The sequence below is a fragment of the Mustela nivalis genome (genome assembly GCF_964662115.1).
Source record: "Mustela nivalis genome assembly, chromosome: 5".
NCBI lineage: Eukaryota > Metazoa > Chordata > Mammalia > Carnivora > Mustelidae > Mustela > Mustela nivalis.
This window is the reverse complement of record NC_139024.1, coordinates 116474803-116498481: the sequence shown is the minus strand read 5'-3', so window position 1 is coordinate 116498481 and position 23679 is coordinate 116474803. Positions and strand designations below refer to the sequence as shown.

The window sequence follows — 23679 nt, the reverse complement described above, 5'->3', positions numbered from 1 at the left end:
CGGGAAGCCCCCACCAACAGTGTGCTCTGGGGCCAAGAAGCTCCCCATTGTTAACAGAGCCAACACAGGAGCCCTAGCCTCCTCCTGGCCTCCTGTCTGCCTCCTCCTGTCTTTCGGTCTGCCTCGGAAGGCCAGCCCCGAACCTCTTGGCAGATATTTATTCATTCTCTGCCCTCCTCTCTCCTCCCCCACCCTCTCCCACCTCCCTCTCCTAAAAGCAGTTGACAAGGTTAGAAAATCAGGACAAATAATTTACTTCAATCCATCTCTGTCTTCCCGAGGCCTTGTACAATTTGCTCGGGGGCGGGGAGAGAGAGAGAAGAATAACCCCAGACCCTGGTCAGTGACCCTTTTTCAAATGTGGAATCAAAGCCCACTCTCGCTGCGAGTCTGTCTGCTGCGAAGCGGCAATAAGAGAGGTGGTGATGAATTCTGATGCGGCTCCTGGGCCTGGGAGTGCAGCTGTCAGCAGTCTTCAGGGCTCCTTGCCCAGCTGGAGGAGCCCGCCGTGTGCATCAGCGGTCACCTGATGGCTTGGGCACAGCAGCCGGGGACACTGAGGTGGTTAGGACTCCCTTCCTCAGCCCTGTGCTCCGAGGAACGGAGAGTGCCCACTAAGCAAGGCCGTCTGCCCTGAGGAGAGGCTCTGCCCCTTGGTGCCCCAGTGCAGGAAGCCCGAACTCCCCGGGGGAGCAGGCTCGGCCACCCATGGCACTTTGCGGAAATGAGAGCCGCACCGGCGGTGAGAAGTTTGGGAGTCTGCCCACGAAGCAGAGCTCTAGTCCCCTCACCTGAAAAATGGGATAATACATTTGCTTGGCAGTGAGTTGAGGCCAGCTGGTCATCATAGGGTGTGAGATGCCCATGCCAGCAGCCCAGGAAGGTTAGAGAAAGACGAACGTGAGGGCAGGGGAGTTGGAGAATCCAGACTGGGGTCCAGAAGTGTTGGCTGCCTTTCCTCTCTTTCTGTAGTAGTGAGGTCACTAGCCTGATGGGGGCATTTAACAAAGTGTAGCTGTTCCTCTTTGTCACCGGCCGCCTCCATCGGGCCAGCTCTGTCTGCGTATTGCACCGTGTGGGACCCAAAAGACACAGTGTGAATCAGGGTCCTTACCCTTAGTGGTTCTCTAGTGTGTCTGGGACACAGCCTAAAACAGTGAATCAGAAAAGTCAGAATGCAAACCAAAGGGTGTTTCTGGGCTGATAAGGTATTAAACATTGGGGCGGAGAAGGGGTCTCCAGTCCTCAAGGCACAGGCCCAGGGAGACTGGTATGTATTTTCCAACTGGTAGGTGAGTCCTAGGGAGCCGAGAGCTCCCCAAGCAGCAGAAGGAGGATTGGAAGGGAATGCCTGACATCAAGAGCCAAATTTAGTGGCTGGTGAATTACAAAAACCTCTCCCTTCATGAACCTCTCCCTTTTGGGAACCTGTTCCCATTTGCCCCCAAAAGAAGGTGGGAGGAGATGATCCCTTTCCCTTCTTCCTCCCCATTAGGCACCCCTTTACAGGCATGTTGACCAGACTGATTACTGCTCTCCCAGTATTTGGTTACAAATGGGAGCCCCTGAACATAGCCATCACGTCTAACTTGTACCCCCTTCTGGAAGGGAGGTTTCACATAGGCCTTGGTGCCAAGTTGCACCGAGGCTCGTGGTTCTTCTGTGGACTCTGTGCCTGAAGAAGTAGTTCTGCCCCCAGCAGCTGTCTTCTCCCTTCCCTCACTCTTGATAGCCAGTGAAAAGGCTAGTGTGATTGGATTTGTTCCTGAAGCCAGGGTATAGTGACAGGGAATGGAGGCCTCCTGATCTGTAGACAGACTGTCACCTCCCGCTGCCAGCCTCTGGGCACCCAGGCACCTGTCAGCAGTCCTGGCACCTCAGCAGCTGTGTCTTGAGTGTTTGTGTTTCTTCTAGCTTCCAGCCACATGGGGAATGTGTTTTATACATTCGTGGCAGGGGTGGGAAGGGAGAGACTAAATAGAATAACCCTGAATGCATTCTGAAAATGGAGCACTTCCAAGCATTTTTAAAATACATGTATCCATTACAGTGATAAATTTCAGGCCTTACTTTACCAAACACAAACAGAAGTTCCCTGTAGAGTTTATGTGAAGTACAGGAGCAAAGTGCGGGCTTTGTCCATCTCTCCCCCAAGATGTCGCTGATCCTACGCAACAGAAAAGAGAGCATTGAACAGTGCCCTTCCGTGACATTCCATCTGCCTCTTTCTCCCCTGAGATATAGAACATTTCTGGGAAAACAGCCTGATCAGATTGGGTTTTTTTAACTCAAGCCTAAATGGTGAAACTACACAAAGTATATGGATCAGAATGGTATCTGTTTTCTCTGACAGCTCACTCCTCTTTGTCTAGACTGAAATGACGGTATTCTGTCTCCGCTGGTTCTGGGCCATGGAGGTTGTGGCTGAGCCAGAAGATGAGATCCAGCTCCTTGCCGTCTCCCCGTCTCCCCAGCCCAGGCGGAGGTGCTGGGTAGGATCACAGCCCCAGACAGCTCAGTGCTTACGGAGTGAGGCTGGGCACCTCCCAGTCTGTGCTCACACAGGACCTCCTCACTGCCGCGTCCCTCCTAGCCCTATGTCTCCACCAGGGCAGGAAGGGGAGCTAGGTTCTAAGTTGTCCGTAAACTGCCAAGTACTTCCAGTTCCTCTATAAACTAGAATCTTCTCAGCTTGACTTAGATACTACAGTTACAGGACAGCAAAGCATCGTGTATAGTTTCGATGAAACAGTTGTGGTTGTCCCTGCGTACCCCGCCAGAGGGTGGGTTGTAGAAATGTGGGCCATGCCTGGCCCTTTGTAGTTGGTGTGAGGGTGACTCCTGGGGCAGGCAGGCAGGAAGGAACAGAACCAAGAAGCAGCGGGGTGTTCTACTCTGTTCACTGTGATTTCAAAAGGCCCTTTGGCAAAATCTCCTGAGTTTGGCCAGGAGATGTTGATTGGTTAGGCCCGCTGGGGCTTTGGGTTTCGGGTGATTATGAGGACAATGAAACGTGTACTGTAGGTGACTTGACTTTATATGAAAAGCTACCTTGGGGTCATCCTCCATTTCAGCTCTCCCCCCTGCTGGCATTGGGAAAACAGCTTTTCCACTACTGGCTCTAAGTAAATGGAAACTTCCCCCACCCCCACTTCCTTTCATTCATTCAGTAAGTTGCCTGTTTAACCAGAACCAGGCCCAGGAGGAAAATGGCAAGTAAACCACACTTTTTTCCAACCCTCATGGTTCTTACAGTGGTCATTCTCCCACATACACCCTCTTTGGCCTCAAAGATAGACCCATAGCCTGGTGGATAAGGACCCATCCTCTCTCCCTGCCCCCATATAGGAAAAAGTTTTCTCACTTTGAGGACCTTACTTTTTTTTTTAAAGCTTTATTTATTTATTTGAGAGAGAACATGAGCAGGGGGAGAGGCAGAGGGAGAGAGAGACTCTCAAGCAGACTCCCCACTGAGCACAGAGCCAGACACGGGGCCCTGTCTCAGGATCTTGAGATCATGACCTCAGCTGAAATTAAGAATTGGATACCTAGGGGCACCTGGGTGGCTCAGTGGATTAAAGCCTCTGCCTTCGGCTCAAATAATGGTCCCAGGGTCCTGGGATCGAGCCCTGCATTGGGCTCTCTGCTCAGCAAGGAGCCTGCTTCCCCCTCTCTCTGCCTGCCTCTCTGCCTACTTGTGATCTCTCTCTCTCTCTCTGTCAAATAAATAAATAAATAAAATCTTAAAAAAAAAAATGAATTAGACACCCAACTGATGGAGCCATCCAGGCACCCCTGAGTGCCCTATTTTTCTCCTATAAATATAGAGAAGGACAAGGAAGGCACATCAACAGATGTGTAGGGAGTGCCTGCTCTTCGCCCAGCTTGGAGGCTTCTATGATCTGAGTGAACCAGGCTTTGGGACCTGTGCGCTGAGTATCCTTCAGTGCGTCTGGGGGTGGAGGGGCGCCTTGTTGGCCCCTCCACAGATAGGAAGAGCTCTCTGCAAATATTCCTAAGCCTTTCCTGAGGAAGAGGAGGTGCTCTAGGGGAATAACCAGACCAGTGGCTTGAAGTTGGATAAGAAAGCTTCAGATGTATGAAAAGACTGATGTTATAAATTGGTGCTTTCTGCAAAGAGAGCGAAATGACAGGGAGAGTTAGCAAGTGCCCTGTCTCTGGAAGACCTTTAGCAAAATTGGACGTGGGGATTGGAAATGGGATTGTATGATCTGTGGGGTCCCTGGTGTGAACTCAAGATTTTGTGCCTGGAAGAACTGTCAGGAGAGAACTAGGATTTATCCTACAGATACACTTGTACATGTGTACAAACACGTCTGTAGAACAGCGTTCGTCATGGCGCCGTTGGGAATACGGAAAGATTGAAAACTATGCACATGCCCACCAGGGGATGGGTTAAATAAATAGCCCCACACCAGGTGACACAGCTCATCCATTGAGGGAGAAAAAAAAGAATGTTCTTATAAACTGTGGAGGATCTCCAAGATGTCATATTAAATAGGGGGCAGGATATCTTTCCATGTTTGCTCACAGGAAACTGCAACTCATCTCCAAGCGTGCTGGAGGAACTGGTTATACTGGTTGCCTGCAGGGAGGAGAGCTAGACAGGGACAGGGAGATTTTCCTCGGAGTAACCTTTGTACCTTTTGAACCTTGAATCATGGAGATGGAGGACTTGTCACAAAATAGAAGTGAAAGTGTATTTTTTTTTAAACTTTAAAAATAAGGAGGTTTTACTCATTGGAGCTCTGAGAGAAACAGAGGGGGAATGGAAAGCAAATGAGCCTCTGACCGGGCATCTGCTGTGAGCACAGATTACTTTCAATCCTTTATACACAACAGCCCATTATAGGAGGCAAGACCCATTCCACTTTCTGTAGACATAACACTGAGGCTGGGAAAGGGTGGAAGTACTTGCCTATCCTCACGGGTGGACCTTGCACCAAGCTACCTGTTGAAGGAGGCAGCTCTTGGAAGGGGGCAGGGTGGGGGGTAGGCCAAAGAAAGGGATGTACTAGGAAGGGAAGGAGGAAGGTGGTTTCTTCAAGGGGCAGGGCAGACCCACTCTAGTGTTGGCCACTTTGGTGCCGGCCCCTGAGTGGTGGGGCCAGTAAAGCCGAGGTGCCCCAAAGCTTGCTCCATAAGTCAGCTATGTTGTGTTTCCCTTGGCTTTTGCTGAGCTCAGAAATGGAGTTCACAGTGCATGTTAACGGGCAATCAGGTGCTGGCTGGAGCAGGCAGGCATTTCTGTGGCGGGAGAACAGCCTCAGCTCTCGGCTGTGAAGGGAAAGATGTGTTCTTCTGCTGGGTGTCAAATGTGCCATCTTTGTCTGCCAGCTGGAGACTGGCTGAAAAGTTGGTTGTGGTGGTTTTTTTGTCTTGTTTTGTTTTTGATAGTCAGACCCAGGCTTACTTGCACTTAGAGGAAAAAGCATCCAAGCTCTGGAACAAAAGGTTCTCTTTCCCTTTTTTTTTTTTTTTTTTTGGAAAAAGAGCCATGAATGAGCTCATTATCACTGCAACCCAAAAGAGGAGGAGGAGGAGAGGAAGAGAAGGAGAGAAGGTAGCCTCCTCCTCACTGCTCTGCCCTGCCCCTGCCCAGGTTTCCTGGAGTGGGGGGCTTGGATCTGGCTCAGGGTGACCTAAGCCAGATGGCTGGAACAGGTGGTCCATACAGGGGGCAATGCTGGAGACCTTGGATCCTTCGAGACTGGCTCACTCTGTCTGCTATGATCCAGAGGAAGGATACATGTCTGTATCTTCAGGGAGCAAAAGATCCTCTGATCAGAGTTGTATGCCTGTTTCACTCTGACTTCTGAGAGGCTCCCTTGTTCATGTCCTCTGCTTGTCTCAGCTCTCGAAATCGTCCTCAGATCTCAGAGCTGGCAGTCAGGCAATGTCAATTATCTGTTGAATGCTGGAATTTGCCACACACGGCTTTAGGCTTTAGGCACTTGGGGTGTCACAGGGAACCGAGTTGGCAAAGTCTCTGCTCTCATGGAATTTAAATTCTGGTGTGAGCAATGAAATGTGCCAGGTCTGGCCTGCTGGTAGCCCCTGTGCCCCGTCTCTGCTGGGCTGGGGAACTGCCACAGGGAGTGATACATAAATGCCACGGAAGGAAGATTCGCCAGCCTTTCCAGCAGCTGAGCACAGGTGGTCTCCCACTCGCTCTCCTTGGAGCCTTTCACCCCCGTTTGGCTGTGGTCACAGAAGGGCCTCTCTTGATCTGAGCGGCAAAGAGTTCTGATCTGTTGCAGGTTGGTGCTGGACCTTGGAATGATCTGGAAGAGACCTGGAGGGCCTCCCCCGCCCTCACACCCCTGATGCAGGTGCTGATGGTGAGCTGGCAATGTTTAACCCGAGCCTGACAGCCTCTCCTTTTTGTCCCTCTTTTCTTTCGTTTCAGATTGAGAAAATCATGAGCTCTATTGGCGAAGGGATTGACTTTTCTCAGGAACAGCAGAAGATCTCAGGTATCGTACCAAGCAGCCATTTTTCCCCTGTGGAACGCAGACCTTTGGCTCCTTTCTGGCTCAGGTTTTTTTTCTCTGACCCAGAAGATGACATTAGGTGGACGAGAGAGGTCAGCCTCTGCCCACCCCATGCTGCTGCAGGTCAGATCCTCATGGATCTGTATGGCCCACCGAGCTATTATTTCAGACTTATGACACTTTTTACATATTGGAGGGGAAATTGCATTTTAGGCCTGCTTGTTAGGAAGGTGTTGTTGTTTGTTGGTTGGTTTGTTTTAAAGTTAATGGTTGTCACTTATCCATAATTATGTGTGTAAATGTAGGCTGTCTCTGATTGGCTTAAATTGGAGTACACCTCAGCTTGGTCTCTCCAGCTTCCCAGACAGCTCTGGCACTAACCCTTCATGAGAAATGGGCTCTCGCTTACCTCCTCCATGCCAGCGGCAGAGCCTTGGAGTTGATCAGTGGGGTCAGACCGTAAGCGGATATCTCCTGGAGGGAGTGGCTTTGCTGCTCCTCCTAATGTCTTTCTCTGCATTTTTCCATTTACTTAGTCATTCATCATTTTTACTCTAGATCACTGCCGCTCTGGGCTTGCTTTTCTTTTCAAGGCCCTAGGGGTGAGATCGGCCTCCATTTTCCTTTGTTTGAAGCCGGCAGCCAGAGAGACCATGTCTGAGTTGTTTTCCTTGGTAATAGATTTGTGGTTGTGTTACTTTTCTCAGATGAGGTCACATTTCTAAAGGTGCCTCCTCACTAGAACAAGTCTCCCACCCCTTCTCCCAAGCATCTGCAGACCCTCTGCCACCAGAACTCCCAGGCTGAGAGCATCTCAGAGGGGCCTGCCTCTCCCCGTCATCGTGGAGAAATGCCTCTCTAACCAAAGGGGTGGGGTTCCCAGAGCTTCCATCCAGGATTGGCCTCCTAGCCCAAGGGATACCTCTAGCTCTTCTGGCCCTGTCAGGAAGGCTGATGGGTGGAGACAGGTGTGCATCTCAGGGAGAAAAGGGCTGCCGAGGCTTCGGTGCTTGTGGAAAGAGCTTGGGCTCTGGAGACTCAGCCCTGGGTTCAGATACTACTTCTGGATACATACAGGTCTTAAGCAAGTCACTTACTTTCCTCTGAGCCCATAGTTCCCTATCTACAAACATCTAAATAATAGAACCTACCACACAGGTTTGTTGGGAATGAGTCCTAGATACAAAAAATTGAGCAAAAGAGGTAAATGGTGGCACTGCTCATCTTTTGTCCATGAAATAATTACCTAATCGTATTGAAAAACCTAAAGAAGGTGGGGGCATCTCCCCTAGCTTGTCTCCCTCCACTGCTTTTCCAGCTGGGTTCCTGGAGCCTCCTTTCCCCAGCAGCCTTGCTGCCCTGGCCCCCAGCAGAGGGGCCCCAGCCCACTTTGGTCCGTCCCAGTCCGTCTTAGATGATGCTAGGGTCTGCAGAGTTGGCTCTTCTGGCTAAGTTTGCGGCTCTGCTTCCACGTGCTGGCTCCACACTCAGGCAAACAATCTCACACTCTGTTGTGTGTGGGCTTTTATCGAGAGTCAGGTGTTTGTTGGGAATAGATGTTCAGTACCAAGACAAACACTGCTGCCAGTTTTCAAAGCTGTGCTTTGGGGACAGCCAGGAATGGGATTGATAGTTCAGCTGAAGTTGCTTTCTGCTTCCCTGTACCCCTCTGTGTCTGAGGAGTGCATGTGCTTGAGAGTGTGGGTCAGAGCAGGCCATGACATCTTCACCTTGATAAATCAGGAGATGTGGCAGCATCCCTGGAAAACACATTTCTGGAAGAGCCCTTCTCCTTGGGGGTGGTGACACGGAGCTATTTCCTTGCCCTGCGGGTCCCACCCAGCCCTTACCCCCCACAAACCCACATGAGTTTGTGGTCCGGCTACCGCCCTGCGTCTCCGGATCCTGTTTTGGCACCACTGCATTGAGCCGTCCTCCATACAGAGTCCAGGGCAGGCCGGTGAGCACGGCCACCTGGACAGAGAGGGCATCCGCCCGTGCTGCAGAGGCCCAGCCCACTGTGTCTGCGCTGCTGCCAGGCCAGGAAGCTTAGGAGAGTAGACTCATCTCCACCCGTGAACTCTGGCTTCTGCCCGATGGGGCGGGAGGGGGCTTTCCCCAGGACCTCAGGGAGCACCAGCCTTCACCTCGGATCAGAGCAGAGTTCTCGTTTGTTCTGAATAGTCAGTAGCAGGGTTCAGATTGTCCTTAGGTTTGATCTGGAAGAGGAGGCGTGGGCTCTGGGGTTGCCGGCCTGGGAGGAGGAGGAGCCGTCTGCCCGGCAGGCAGCCATTAACCAAGCCCAGGCTTGCCCAGTGTGCCTGGTTTCACAGAGGCACGTGTCCCGAAGGGCAAGACCCTAGCTGGAACTGGAATCTTATTCTTGTCTTGGGCCTCGGGAACCTGAGCTTCCAGCACAGGAGCCACTTACCTGAATCCCTGACAGACAGGTTTCACAGCTCATTCCACTGTCTGGAGCCCTGAGAAGGGAAGTCTTCCCACTGGCCCGGGCAGCTCTGGCTGCTTTGAACAAAGGCCTGTCTGTAGAGCAGCGGAAGAGATCACTTGCTTTCTTTTGCTAAAGCCAGCCGTTGTAGTAGCTGTTCACTGCAGGCTCCTCAGGGGCCTGATCTCCCTGCACACAGAGCCCCCTTCTTCACCAGGGACATCTACAGTCTGCTGAGCTGTAGGCGTCCCCTTGCATGTTTAGAGGGGGCCATGTGGCTCCTGTACATGTTACATTTTCTGTCTTCACAGCTGTACTTGGGGTTCAGGCTTCTTCCTTGGTGCCTGCCTCCCTCCCATGCGCTCCTCCTCTAGATTGTGAGGAGCCTGCTCTGGGCCGGGTGCTTCTCCCCTGGGCTCCAATAGGCCCAGAGGGAAGCCTCTTTCCAAGTTGTTGAGTACGCTTGCTCACCTGAGGAATATTAAGTGGAACGTCTTTATTTCATCGCCTGTTTCTGTGACGCCCCATGGCTTATCCTCTTGGCAGGGAGGTACAATCTTTCTTACGTGGTGAGTGGGGGTGGGGGCGGTCACTTCACCTGTGGGCTATGCCCTCAGGGCCGTGTCATTCCTCTGTCCCCTTCTCTGGCTGTCCTAGAAACTGTTGGCCCAAACTGTAGGAATGTGCCTTCTCTGTCCCCGATAAGCTGTTTCCAGCCCCTTGAGCGGCAGGTAGAGTCTCCCCGTCTCCGCCTTTCATACGCATGTGTGTCGGCTGACATGCGATGCCGGGGAACCTGTCATTTTGCTCTGGTGCTTGTGCTGCTGTGTCCTTCTCCGTGGGCGGTGGCAGCAGCAGCAGCTTCTGCTCCGATGTCCGATCCCTGATGTATTTTCCTGAGCGTGGAAGGGAGGAGGGTGGGGAGGGGAGAGGGGGAGGGCCAGACATTATGAGAGCGAGCGAGGGCTGTGGGGCCGGCAGCAGGCAGCGTGGAGCCCAGGAGCCTCCAGACAAAGCACTCTGCTGCGGTTCTGTGAGCGCACGCATCCGCCGGGAGCAGGCAGGACCACAGCTGCCCGGCTGGGGGATTACAAGCAGGAATGAATCAGCAGCCGGGGACACTTGACTTCGTGGGCACACAAGAGCCCGCCGCCTAGGTTCCCTGGAGCAGACAGCCCCACTCAAGGAAAGGGGACCCAGCGTCCTGGAGCCCTGCTGCAGCGTGCATCAGGAGGCCACCGGGTCCCTGAACACCACCTCTTCTGCAGAGGATAGAAGAGGGGAGCCCTAGGACAGGGGCAGGACGGTCGCCGGGGGCTCCTAGATAACCAAGCCAGTTGGCCTTGGACTGCCTTGAAGGGCAGAAAGTGCTGAGAACAACAGAATGACTTTCACCGTGTCAAGAGTTCTCTGGAGGTGATGTTTTCGTAGTTGGTTCTTCTTTTTCCTCCCTTCCTCTTTTTTTTTTTTCTTTTCCTCCTTTTATCTGTTCTTGTCCAGGAGAACCAGAGAAGTAGGTGGGGGTTAGGCGCTCAGCTCAGGTCTGCCGGGAGGGCTAAACTCTGTTCCTCCCCACTGTGCCACACGCCCCTGTCTGCGCGAGGAGCAGAGTAGATACATGTCGTCCCTTCCCCGCTGGTCCTCCAAGGAGAACGTCAAGAACCCGAGACCCTGGGAAGACAGTTGCTGTCTTTATCACTCAGCCAAAGAGAGAACAGCGCCGAACGTGAATAGACTTAAGCCGCCGCAGCTCAGCTGACAGAGGACCGCTTCTTTTTCCCCTTTCTTTCATCGGGCTGGATTTTGTCTTCTCTAGCCAAGAACTGGATCCGCCTGCCTGTTTTCCACCTGAGCAGGCAGGCGAGTCACAGGCACAGCCACTACCACAAGAGGAAAATGAATGCCCAGCCCTGGCGAGAGAGCCCAGCCCGGGAAGGCAGCCGTTCAGCCAGCACCCTGGTGCGGGAGACGCCCTGCTCACCAGCAGCCAGAGTCTAGCTGTGGACTGAGCTCCTGGCCCCGCCGGCCGCACGGCCCCCAGGAGTGCGATGTCGCTGTCACAGCTGAGCCACACCTGAGCTTGATTCCTGGGCAGCTGCCCAGGCTCTGCACCCTCAGCTCCTCTGTCTTGAGCCTCTGAGCACAAAGGGCCAGTGGCCATGGTTTGCTTATTCCGGGACTGCTGGGGGAAAACAAGTAAAAGTCTCTTTTCTCCCCCTGCTGGGTTCTGTGCTGCTTGCGTTGCATGTGCCGGGTCCTTGTGACCAGTCGCCGCTGCTTCCCTCCCGGAGCCCTCGCTGTGTGCCTGTGTCCCTCCGCTGCATGAAGAGGCGTGCACTCTCCTGACTGGTGTGTGCTGCAAGGTCGCAGGACTTGCCCCTCGCCCAAGGCCCCACAGGGGCTCCAGAAGTTGCATGGATGAGAGAAGCCCCCCAGCCCCTCTAGTGCCTGTGGGAACAGACTTCCTGAAATGCCTCAGTGCGAACACTGACGAGGAACTGCCCCGACCTGTGCGCGGCGACCGTGCATGTGCCACCGTGGCCCCGGAGCCGCTCGGACTGGGGGGCTGGGGGGGCAGGTGTGTGTGTGTGTGTGAGCAGCCCAGGCCGTCCTGCCCTTGACCTGCACCTGGAAGAGAAGCTGCAGGTCCTCTGCTCTCTGGTCTCTTGTACATAGTCTGGCTGCCCTATGGTAATGACTATGATGTGGCAGTGCCATCTGTCTTCCTCTGAGTGCCGCTGCTACCGCCTTAATGGTTTTTCCCTTTTCAAGCGTCTGCCGATTCCTCTCTCGTCAGGTTCGCGGACGCTGGAGCAGAGCGTCGGGGAGTGGCTGGAGGCCGTTGGGCTGCAGCAGTATGAGAGCAGGTTGCTTCTGAATGGCTTTGACGATGTCCGCTTCCTGGTAAGTGCCCGGAGGCCTCCTGGGGGAGGGCTGCAGCCCCACGGAACCCGGGCTGCTCTGCTCTCCTGTGGCCCTCACCGGAGTGTGAAATGGTATGTAGACCCGCGTGCCGGCGAAGCGCCGGGTGCAGTGACTTAGACATCCAGGAAGTCTGCCGGGCGTCGTGCACCTTCTTTCTAAACTCCACTCCCAGAAATAGTTCTGTCAGGAGAGCTGTTTGCAGGTCCTTTTCCCGAGAGGCTGGGTCCCTGCCTGCAGACCTTTGCCCCTCACTGGTCCCCCTCTCAGGCCTCAGACCATGTGTTGTGTGGTGAGGCCTCAAGGCCCTTTCATTCCGGGTCAGACACCAGGAGTTTTGGTGGTTGGGACAGCTAGGTTCCCTGTGGTGCCTCCCTGTCCCGTCTCTATTGGATACCAGAAGTTTCCTTTATTCCCCAGAACGCTGCTATGAAGCAGGTAGTCACTGAAGCAAGGAGCCTTGGCCAGCAGAAAGGCTCTCCCCTGTATATTCCTGGCCCAGCATCCAGGGTGGGGAATGTGGCCATGCAGCCTCAGGGAGTCCTAACCTCAGGCATGGCTTAGAGGAGAGGCTGAAGTGGCAGTCTGAGGAATCAGTTGCTCTTCTGAGGTATCATTTTGTACTGTCTTCTTAAACAATAGAAGGTGTCAAAAAAAAAGAAAAATCTAGGTGTCTCTCCTCATGCTGCCTGTGGAGTCCGGGCCTGGCTGGGACCTGGGATTGGGATCCAGTGCTCCTTCTGTCCACCCAGAAAGTAGCTCAGGCAGGGTACTATTGAGCCTTCCTCTCCTGGAAGCCCTCCAGGATATAGTAAAGGAAAGGGTTCGGGTTCAGTCAGCCCGGAGCTTCTAGCTCCAGTATGGGTCCCGTTGGTTTCCCACCGATGGGCTGGCATTTGGTGTTTTCTGAATAGCAGCTTGCCCAGGGAGCAAGCCTGGGGCTGCCGGGAGGAACCCTCGCTAGGACAGGCTCCATCTCCAGGGCAAACAGTAAAGTCTGTAGCAAACCACCCTTCCAAAGCCAGTTTAGGGCCAGTTATTTTAAATAGCAGTTTGTTTGTTTTTTTAAGTTGAACTAGGTATAGGTATGGTTCTTTTTTTTTTTTTTTAATGGTTCTTATAACCTAATCCCTGACTCCCCATGGTTCTGGGGGAAGGGCAGCAAACCCAGGATAGAGGTGGTGGTTCAGCCCATGAGTTAGGGTAGTTGGCCCCTGGTGCTGAGTGGCGAGGGACTCTCCCTCTCCCAGCACAGCCCCTTTACCAGACCAGCTGTCAGACAGGCAAGGGCGGGGGTGGGAGGAGGCTGTGGACTTCACAGTGTTCCCCTCCTTGTGCTTTAGTATTTTAGAGATTGAGCTCTTGACGTCTCACCCCTCCTTCTGCTGACTTTGGAAAGGGTGAGGTTTCCAGCCCTCAAACAACATTTAAAGACTCCTTTAAAACCGCCTGCCTGCCTCTCCCCATGCTTACACCCAGAAAGTAGCTGGGCGGGCAACTTGGTAAATCTGGCCCTGAGCCAAACATCCAGACAGGATGCAGGGCTCTATTAGAATGTGTCTTTTTTCTTTCTTTCGTGGAAGGACACTCATCACAGGAGGCCGGGAGCTCAGTCTTTCCAGGAGCCTTCTAGGCCCCTCCTGTTGCCCTGGGTACAAGCTGTTCCCTGTGGCCGCTCTCCCATTTCCGGCTGGATGCTGGCGGGCGGAGTCTGTGCGGGAAGGAATGCTGGTTACACCTCAGTTGAGCATGTTTCTTCTGATACCTGGAGTGGCCCGAGTACCCATGCAAAGCATCCTGGGTAATTGCATGTAAATTGCCCGATGGACTGTAAGACTAATTGTTTTAGCAACCAGAAAAAAGGCAAAAACACAAGAAGGGGGGGCATTTTTATTTAAAAACATTCGCTCGCTGCATATGGTATAATTTCCATCTTGCTAGCTGTGGTATCTATCCATGTAATTGGGTTTTCAATAGGTTACACATGTTTTTCTTGGTTCTGAAAAGCCTGGGAGACTCTTCTTCAAGATGCGCAAGTGGGTCCCTGGAAGCCGGGCTTTAGTTGTAGTGGGAGCATATGGACATGAAGAATGTTTCACAGGCAGGCTGCTGCTAGAGCATGTCCCCGTGACGGGCTCCTACAGCCCCCGTCAGGGTGGGAGGGCCTTCACCATTGTGTGGTCTCATCAGCTATGCCTCAAGCCCTTCCAGATTAATCTTGGCCCCAATGCTCTCCAGTGTTGGGGGATTCACCACCTTGCAAAGTAACAGCCGGTCGTTCTTTGTGTCACTCAGGCTGAGCCAAAATCTGTTTCCTTGTGGTTTCTGTCCCCTGGCCCCAGGTTTACCTTTTGAGCCACAGAGAACACACTTCCGCCCCTTAGAAAATTGTCCACTTTCTGTCATGCCCTCCTGGGTCTTGTCTTGTGTAGATCCAGCGTCCTCTTACTCTGGGCTGTTCCTCCTGTGATGTGGTGACTGAGCTGGACAAGCATTGCACTTTAAACTTTATTCACCCTCCCATGCCTGTGGGCAGAGAGCATGTTTGATCTGGAGGGGTCGGAGGAAAGGCAGGGGCTGCTGCTGGGTGTTCCCTCGGCTGATCTGGCCGACACCAGTCCCGGGGAGGCAGGGCCCAGGAGTTGGGCTCCTGCCTCTGCTGGCCGGCCCACCACACTGACTCACACATCACAGCCAGTTCCATTTTTCACCCTGAGTCTTGTCCATGGGAAATGGGCTTGCCTAGGAGAAGGGAGGAAATGCATTTGATCAACACTGAAGGAAGGTGGTTGGTGGTCAGCGAGTGCTGGTCTCCCTGTCTGGGGACTGAACCTGACCTCTCTTCCTAGGATGGCAGTTGAGTCAGTGATGGTGCTCCACATGCCAGAGTGTTAGGTAGATGTTAAAAAAAGTTTTTGAAGAACGTCTGATACAGAGAAACGTTCACCTTGGAGTGTTGAGTGAAAAAATCAAGACACAAAAATCCATGTGTGACATGATCTTAATTTTCAAAAAAGAAAACCTCTCTGCATGAGAGGTTCAAGGGGGTCGGCCAGAACATTTCAGAGGTTATCTAAGGGGGACTGTAGGTGGCTGACTCTCTTTTGGAATGTAGTAGGTGTTGTGCCTCTGCTACCATGAATGAATGGATCTGAAGTCAGAAAAACAAATAATAATATGTGTCTGAAGGATCCTGATGGTCCAGCTGGGAAAACAAGCACACAAAGCAAAGCAATGAAAACATAGAGCAGCCTAGTGGTACGCGCTATGGTGAGGCCTGTAGGTGCTGCAAGAGCACAGGGAAGGAGAACCCCGCTTCCCGGATGCGGACCGTGTGCTAGGCGAGGAGCTGGCTCACGGCCCTGGGTGTATTGTTGGGTCGAGTCTCAGCTGGGCTGTGAGGCCCAGAGGGCGGAGTCACTACCAGTAAGGGGCAGTGCCGAGATGCTAGCCCAGATCCGTGCAGCTTTGAACTTCTGGATCACACGTGCTGTCTAAGGGCTTGCCGGGGCTGTGGGGCCTGGAGGAGGGGCTAGTGTGGAGCCAGAGTGGTCTGTGGGGAATAAGGAGGTCAGTATAGTATAGTATAGTGTAGGGTAGCATAGACAGGATGGAGGGATGGGCTGGTTTCAACTATGAGCAGCCTTGACGGCCACGTTATGGGGGGGCCCTCTGGTTGCGGTCCTCATCAGGCACAGAGCCTCTGGAGTCAGGGTGTACCTTAGATGACGGCGCACGGTGGAAAACGGGCACGTGGTGGGGGCTACGCTGGGGGGACAGACAAACGGAAGAGGGAAATGAGTCTGGCAGCCAGCTCTGGCTGGGTCAGAAACAGACCGAGCCGCGGGCCCCTCGCCTCTCACAGCCAGCATTGTCATGGAGGCCTCTTGCTCCTCCTGTCAATTTATTTCTCCACAGGCTTCCGCCACGTGCAGATTAGCTCCTACTGCTTTCCTGTCTGTTTCTGAGGCCATGCCAGCTTGTTCCCGTGTGTTGGGGAGGGATGACAGGTGAAGAGGAGTGAGCCCTGAGAGGGCTCAAAGGCACAGGCTTGGGGAGGAGGGCATTCTTTCTTGGCCTCTGTGAGGTTTCCAGCCAGGTCCCCAGACCCCAGAGCTTCTCTCCATGCTCTGTCTCCGGATTAGCTTCTCACTCCAGCCTGGGAAGCCGGTGTTCTGTGCACAGGGAGGCCACGCCCTTGGGTTCTTACCCTGACTTCCCGTGCTCCCTCCCTTTGCCTTCTTCCTCTGAGGCTCCACGGGCTCCCTTTTGGCCCGGGCCTGCTGCGGCACTGCTGTCGAGACACCTCCTCCCTGCCTCAACTTCTCCATCTGCCCTAGCACCCTCTTCAGCTCACAGAGCACTCTAACTGCTGGCTGCTCCTTCAAAATTTTCTGTGCCCCAATGCAAAGCAGGGCCCGATAGGTAGATTTTCCTCAGCTAGGGGCACTGGAGGGTCCACGGAGCTGGGACCTGGGCTTTGAAAGGAACACTCTGAGACTGTGCAGATCCCGTCTCCTGGGCTGACTCATGGCTTTGGTCACCTCCTCGGGGGGCCCCAAGGGTGGCTGCACCACCAGATGCTTCCTTGCTCTGCTGGACCCTTTCACCTTGGGAGAAGGCAGGCTCACTTCGGACCTCTTTCCAGGCCATGCTCTCTCTTGCTCTCCCTCTTCCTTTCTGTCTGCCAGACTGTGTGGAGTTGTTCAGGGTCAGGTGACAGCAACTGCAGTCCCACTGTTGTTTCCCCTGGTACTGCTCTGGCCTTTTCCAGTCCCTTTGACAGGGAAAGGAGCTGAGAACTATCTTCATGTCTGTGAGATGAATTGAGTTCACTTGAAGATGGAGTTGGACTGTTCCTTGGCTTCTGATTTTGAGCAGCAGCAGGGGTTCTGTGCCAGCATCTCAAATGTCTGAGTGGTCATATATTCCAACCCCCAGCAGCACCCATGGGCAGGGCCCAGGGGCCCATGTGTCGCTATTAGACGCACAGACCTCCTCACACACCAAGTGTCAGTTAAAATTCACATGTTCACAGGCATCCCTGGAGCCCATCCGTGGACTCCTGGGGCCCTTTGAGTCCACACTGCTGACTCTCGGATTAAGTTACTTCCCCGAGGTTGCTCCGCAAGCAAATGCCTGCACTGGCACTAGAAGCAGGCCTCCTGGGCCCAGAGGCGTGCTTCCGCCTCCCACTCTAGTCTCCACACCTCCTTTCCCAGGAATGTGCTATGTCTGGGGCTTGTACTCAGCGCACCCCCTCAAAGAGGGGCCGTGGCATGTGAGCCAGTGAGTGAGGCTGGTGCTACATGGCCTCATTGGCAGGTGCAAGTCTGGGTCAGGCAGACGTTCCATCTACCCACTGCGTTGGGGGGGGGGGGGCACTCTGCAGAAGCCTGGGAAAAGAAGCTGCTGGGAATCAGACCCCAGTAAGCTTGTGGCTCTGACTGGGGGGCCCACCGAAACCTTCTGGCTTTGTGGCTCCCACCACCACAGGATTCTCAGTGAAGGTCCAGTGCTTGCTGAGGCTATGGTGAAGTCAGCTGGAGGGAGAAGGGCTCAGAGGAGAAGTAGAGGTTCTACGTATTTGCAAAGAGAACCAGACTGGGAGTGAGGAGATGTGGGTTTTCCTCCAGCACCCCCCATAAGATTTTGTGCCCCCTTGTTTATCCCCTGTCCTATGGCATCTCATTTGACTGCTTACTTTACGGGGACATAAGTTCTGCAGGGGACAGACTGTTCCCTGTTGTGACACATAACAGCCACTGAGACTGGCCATGAGCTCAGGAACGTAAGGCGGTACAGTGGCACATTCTCCACACGGAGCGCAGGCAGCGGCCTTTCTCTGCTGCACACACACTGGCTTTGTCCACAGGTCTGTGGTGTAAAGCTTGTTTGGGGCGATCTTGGAACTGAGCCCTTTGACTCCAGTCTGCCTTGGGCCTTGCTAAGTTCCACTGCTGATCTGGAGGGTGGATACAGCTCCTTGACCTCAGAGAAGGCCTCAGAAAGGCAGGTGTTTGGGGGTGATGGGTAGTAGGAGGGAAGGGTGCTGGGCCTGGTGTGGAAAGAATGGGGATGCCAGGAACCTGCTTGGGAGAGCAAGGATCACAAAAAGGTGTTGCCACAAAACTGGGAGATGAGTCCTGACACTGGTGCTTTCACACCATCCGTGGGAGCCCTTCGGAGATTGACAGGTGGCGAGGGCCTCACCAGTTCAGAAACAGAACTGGTGACAGGTGTGCCTCTTCCTCCTCTTCTATAGAACTGCTTGCATTGGTCACTGTCAAGTTCTGTCTCTCTGGGTGGGGACAGGTCTGGGCTGCAGTGGGGTCAGGGGTTGCCAGGAGAGCAGGGGGCGTGGTGCAGGGCTGAGCTGGGGGAAGGTGTCCTGCCGGAGGCTCTGTGACACAGCCCCAGGGCAGGAGCAGGTTGGCTGGGCCAGAAGGCACAAGAGACACAAGAGCGCTCCCGAGCGCTGCTGGTTCCTGCCAGCAGCAGGTCAGCGCTCAGCGCCATGGGATTCCTTATTTAACCTGCGAAGCAGGGGAGCTTACTCCTTTTTATAAGGTTCTAAGTTTGTAACAACCTTGAGCAACAAAGTCAGAATTTGAACTCAGTTCTTATTTGAACAGGTTCTTCCCCTGCGCACCACACTGCCTTGTGTGTGGCGGCAGCGCGCAGAAAGCCCTCAGCCCCGAGGTGAGAGAATGCATGTGTGCTTCAGGGAGTGAGGCTTCTGTTTTCTGTCATTATTAACATTTGGAGCCACAGCATGAGCCACAGAGCCCTGCCCCCTCTCCCAGACATCCTGCTCCCCAAGCGGTGGAGGAAGCCACCGTGTCCACTGGCAGGTTAAGTCGTGGGGTGCCGTGGCCCCCAGTGCGAGCAGTCGCTGTAGCTAGTCCTGACAGCTGAATATCACCGGCATAGGTGTTCATGCAATACAGGAAAATTGGGGGGCGGGGTGATAAAAGCAGTTAAAAGAACAACGTGTATACTGTAAGCCCAATTTTGCTAAAAGTTTTTAAATAAAAGCTTAGAAAAATACACCAAAGTGATAGAACTAATTGCAGTTCTACCTTTTAAAAAATATTCTCTTAGAAAAGAATACTAGAATGGTACCCCTTTTTTTCTCCATGAAGTGATGAATCTGTGAGTTTGCTTTTACATTTTTCTTTGTGCTTTATTTCTTTTTAAAATGCTCTATAGTAAATTTGTATAACTTCTCTACTCAGGAAAAAAATTGGTTTTGATGTGGGAAAGACAGGCAGGGCCCCATGGAAACCAACAACGTTCCTGAAGGGACTGCAGAGTAAATAACCCGTGAGGCATCTGAGGCCTGGAGGGCTGAGTCCAGGCCTCCACACACAGGGATCCGGCGGGGGTGGGGGGAGGGTGTAGGCCAGACTTGCCCTGGATCTGACCAGAGGGGGATGTGTATGCAGGCCTCCCACCAACTGAGGCCCTCATTTGTTACTGAGCTGTGGCAGGTCCCCTCCTGGGAAGTGGGCCCACAGATCCGTGCCCGGAGGGGCGTGTATGTCCCACTGGGTGCCCTCGGGCTGCCCCTCCCCCCAGTGCCCTTCCCCACCCCCCAGTACAGGGCAGCCTCAGGAGCATCCCTCCTCACGGATCTAGGCTGGAGAAGAGAGGGACATTAGGTGCCAGGCTTTCTCCAGAGGCAAAATGTGGCCAGGACCACAGTCCTGTTTCTCATTCTGTCCCTCAAGAGAGGTTTGAGTCTTTGCTTTTTCATGACCGATGGCAGGAGAAATGACCAAGTGATTGAGGAGAGAGCGGCCACAGTGAATACGGAAATGAGGCGGGAGGGGCAGGCCAGTCCAGTGCTATTCTGTTAGGAGACATTCTTCTATCAGAGGGTGTCTGCCTCCGTTTGAGTGGGGGGCCCGATCCCCAGGGGGCCGACATCTGGTCACGGATAGGCCTCGAGGTGGAGTGCCCAGATGCGTTGTCCACAAGCCTGACTTTTTCTCATTCTCCTGTATTGCTCACACACCTTTGCTGGTGACATTTAACTATCTCTCAGGACTAGCCACAGTGGCTGCCCGCACTAGGGTCCAGGGCACCCAGTGACTTAACCCACCATGGCTTCTTCCACCACAAGCAGGCTTTTGCGGTTCCTAGGGCACATACCCGGCCTCAGTGCTGGGCCATCCTGGGCCCAGTCCCCTGGGGTGCACGTGGCTATACACAGGACAGGGCCCTGTTCTGAGCCAGGAGTGCCTTTCTGAGGCTGGAGTTGTACTGACACCTGTGCATCCTTGCAGGTGGGCCAGGAGGGAGAGGGCAAGCAGACCTGGGTGGTCCAGGGTATAAGGGGCCCGCCCAGGGGGAGCAGGAAGGACCTCTGGGAGAGAGGACAGAGAGTGAGGAGGGACAGGGGTCTGTGGCTCACCATGGCCACAGCAGTCTGGACTTCCCCCCAGGCCGCCTGTGGGCCTTGCCCTGCTCTGGATCACTCCCACAAGGGTTGAGTTTAAGCGGGGTGGCGAGTTTGGAGTATTTTCCCTTCAGGGACTTGACCCACTTCACGGACTACTGGATCCTGGATTCCCAGAGGCAGGAGGAACAGGACGCCTGGGAGAGGCTAACTGACCTCACAGTTAGCCTCAGGAATTGGGGCCCTAGCAGAGGCAGCCTCAGAGCTGGCGCCAGCACTCTGCCCAACACCTGCATGCTGAGGGCTCGTCTCCTTCCAGGAGAGGCTGAAACATCCGTGGCCTCTCGTCTTACTGGTTGGCCCAGCCTAGAGCCCTGGCCTCGCACTTGGCAAGGCTTGCTGTAATCGCCCCTTTACTTGCCCCGAGTGCTTGCCTGTGCACAGGAGGTGGGCAGGGTGCCACGCTTTCATGGTGGGCAGGGGCTGGGGCTGCTGTCTATCGTGGATGATCAGGCCTGGAGTCAGCTTTCCAGCCCCTGTCCAGGCCACCGGACCCGAGCTCAGCTCGCACCTCCCCATGCTCAGACCCTTTGTCGAGGGACTACTGAGCCCCACATGCCTGGAAACAAGTCAGGATTGTAGGGTGATGTTCAGATGACTGTGCCCTTTCTGCTTTGGTTCTTCTCTGGGCCGGGGAAGAGGCAGCTCTGTGAACCGAATAGAGCAGAGACAGCGCTTTGTGACCTCAGGCAGGTTAGTCCTTCACTGAACCTCCGCTTCCTCGTGACTAAACAGGAGAGCTTCTCTCTGTCCTGGGCAGGACCAGCTGACTCCCTGGCACAGCCCCCAAGCCCAGGCCCACCTCCCCGCTCCCACCACCCGGAACTTCTCCCTGCTCCTGAGGCGGGTGGCGTCTGTCCCGTGCTATTCCTTAGCTGGGGAACTCTTGACCCACTTCTCTGCCCTCTCCCCACATGAAACTCCCTGCGGATCCTGCCACCACCCACCCCTAAGCCCCAAACATCCTTGGGGCTCCCCTTCCCTACCCCAGCATGTCCCCACCTCTCCCACACCTCGTCCTTGCCTCTCTCAGAGGACTCCAAAAGACCACAGTTGTGAGGTCAGCAGCATCGGTTTTGGCTTTTCCGACTTTTCTTTTAATGGGGTCCCCTCCGACCGTCAGTTTCCCTGGTCACTCAGCAGATTGGTGTTGCACGTGGACAACAGGCTGGGCATTGCCCTAGACTCAGGTGGCAAAGCTGTGAGTGAGATGGGCAGGCGGGAGTCTCTAGCCCATAACAGCCTTGGGGCCCTCAGCAGGCAGCTCAGCCGGCTTTCCTTTTGCCTGAGAAGGGCCCACACCAATGTACCACATTCCCACATGTTCCTTCTTAGGCCTTTTCCACCGTTTGTTGAATGAAGACATACCCAGCAGTTAAAGAAATTTCCAGCAAAATATTGACAAGTGAGGTATGTCTCAAGATGCAGAAGGATCTTTTCTTCTGCTAAAATCACAGGGTCAGGAAGACTCTGAAGATAATCAGAGCCCTGGAAGGCCAGGGAAAGCTGGGGAGAAAGAGCCGTGGGGCCTACAACAGCCGTTCCCTCTGCCTCTGCCGGACTCTCCCCTGCACTCCCGGGGGCAGGTCCTGCTGTCCGCGCTCCATCCTTCCCGCGGCCCCTGGCTGCAGGCCTCCCTCTTCCCCACTGTCCACATATCCACTGAGCCAGGCCCAGACTCTGGCCCTTGGAAATCCCACTTGGCACAGATAAGCCACTGCTCTAGGTACCACATTCTGCGCCCATGGGTGAGGCCCAATGGCAGATACTGGCAGGAAGGGGAAACCGTGCCTAGGGAAAATAAAACTAATTACAGCTGCCACAACAGGCACGGCCTCTCGGTTATGCCTTCTCGAGGAAGGACGCCCAGGAATGATGGTGTGTGATTGTGCAAGCCAGTCCCCTGAGCAGGTTCATGCTGTCCTGCCCTGAGCTCTGGCAGGCAGACCTCAGCCCACTCCAGGCCCCTTGGTGCTGAGAGCTCTGGGCTCAGTGCTTGGGCTTTGTATGCCGAGGCCTGGGTATCCAGACCCTTGCTTCTCCCTCACTGTGAGGCCTCGGCAAGCCCTGCCCTCCTCAACTCTTAGCACCCTCCAGGGACCCATGAGGTGCTAGGAGTTGGGATTCTGTACCAGTAAAAAGGAAATGCTGCCCCACCCCACCCTGAGGTGGAGAGCAGGCAGTGGGAGGAAGGTTCCGTGGTAGGGATGTTAGTACCAGAGCCCAAGTGCGCCTCAGCACTGGGACGGATTCCCTGCCCTGGTCTCAGGCTGCTGCTGCTGTAGCTTCCACACTTGGCTACAGCAGACTCCCAGCTAAGTAAGTAGAGAGAACCTGGAGCATGAGATAGTAGTCTAATTATCCCTTTGTCATTCACAAGTTCTGTGACCTTGGATAAGTCACTTCTGCTCTGTGAGCCTGTTTCTTTGTATAATCAGGCAGTTCCTATCTCAGAGAGTTTTTTTCCAAGCGATGAATGCACAGTGCCAGGACGTGGTCAGGACCCATATCACTGGCACCTTTGTCATCTCCCCCACAAAGGGAACTCTTGTTACCCATAGTGACCCTGAGGACCACTTATTGTGCTCTTCCCTGGAGAGCGGGCCCTGGCCCAGAAGGCAGGATCCCAGAACCCCCACTGGCCATGAAGCCTGAGGCCTGGCCTGCAAAGTAAGGCACAAGGTCAGCGCCCTCCAGGTGCTTGTGAGGGTGGGCTGACAGGACAGCGGGGGCTAAAGCAGAACCTGGGACAGGGATGCCCTGACGCTCTGTCCTCCTATCCTCCCTTCCTCAGGAACTGAACCCAACTGGCTGAGTGTTGACTACTTATGTGTTTCAGATTTCTCTTACACTCAGACACTTTTTTAATCTAAGGAAGGTTCTAGTCACTGAAATGCTTAGGCCAAAGAGCTGTTCTACTTTCTTAGCTCTGAGACAAAAGTAGCCCTTGGTATAAACATCAGTGTGGTAGAAGGTAAAGTAGAAGGTCTCTCTTCCCCCATTGCCCTCCTCATGAAAATGGTTCTAAAAGGCAGCAGTCCCATTCTTCCTTTAGTAAAGAGGGTGTGGAAACTTCCAGAATGTTTCTCCCCTTTGAGGATTTGGAGCACCTTATAGTCCCCACACAAGCTGATCCAAGAGGATAATGTGGCACATGCAGGAAGTCAGGAGACCCTGCCTGCTCCCAGGACATGCTCTGGCAGCTTCCTGCTTTGATTTTCCATCACATCCTTCGGTTTTCCTTTGTTTCCCTCTGCCTCTGTCTCCTCACAGCTGCATACACAACGCCACCACCCCTCCTCCTAACTGGGTAATGAAGGCCCACTGTCCAG

The 23679-nt window shown here is 54.0% G+C and overlaps 1 protein-coding gene across 17 annotated transcripts in view; it reads left to right on the top strand.

Moving 5' to 3' along the window:
• Positions 1–23679, top strand: part of ANKS1A (ankyrin repeat and sterile alpha motif domain containing 1A) — a 178563-nt gene that overhangs the window by 140199 nt on the left and 14685 nt on the right. For all 17 annotated transcript variants that reach the window (XM_082732322.1, XM_082732321.1, XM_082732315.1 and 14 more), the window contains 2 exons: positions 6431–6497; positions 11759–11865. In XM_082732322.1, the coding sequence (XP_082588448.1) occupies positions 6431–6497; positions 11759–11865 (174 nt within the window). The remainder of the gene's footprint in view (positions 1–6430; positions 6498–11758; positions 11866–23679) is intronic.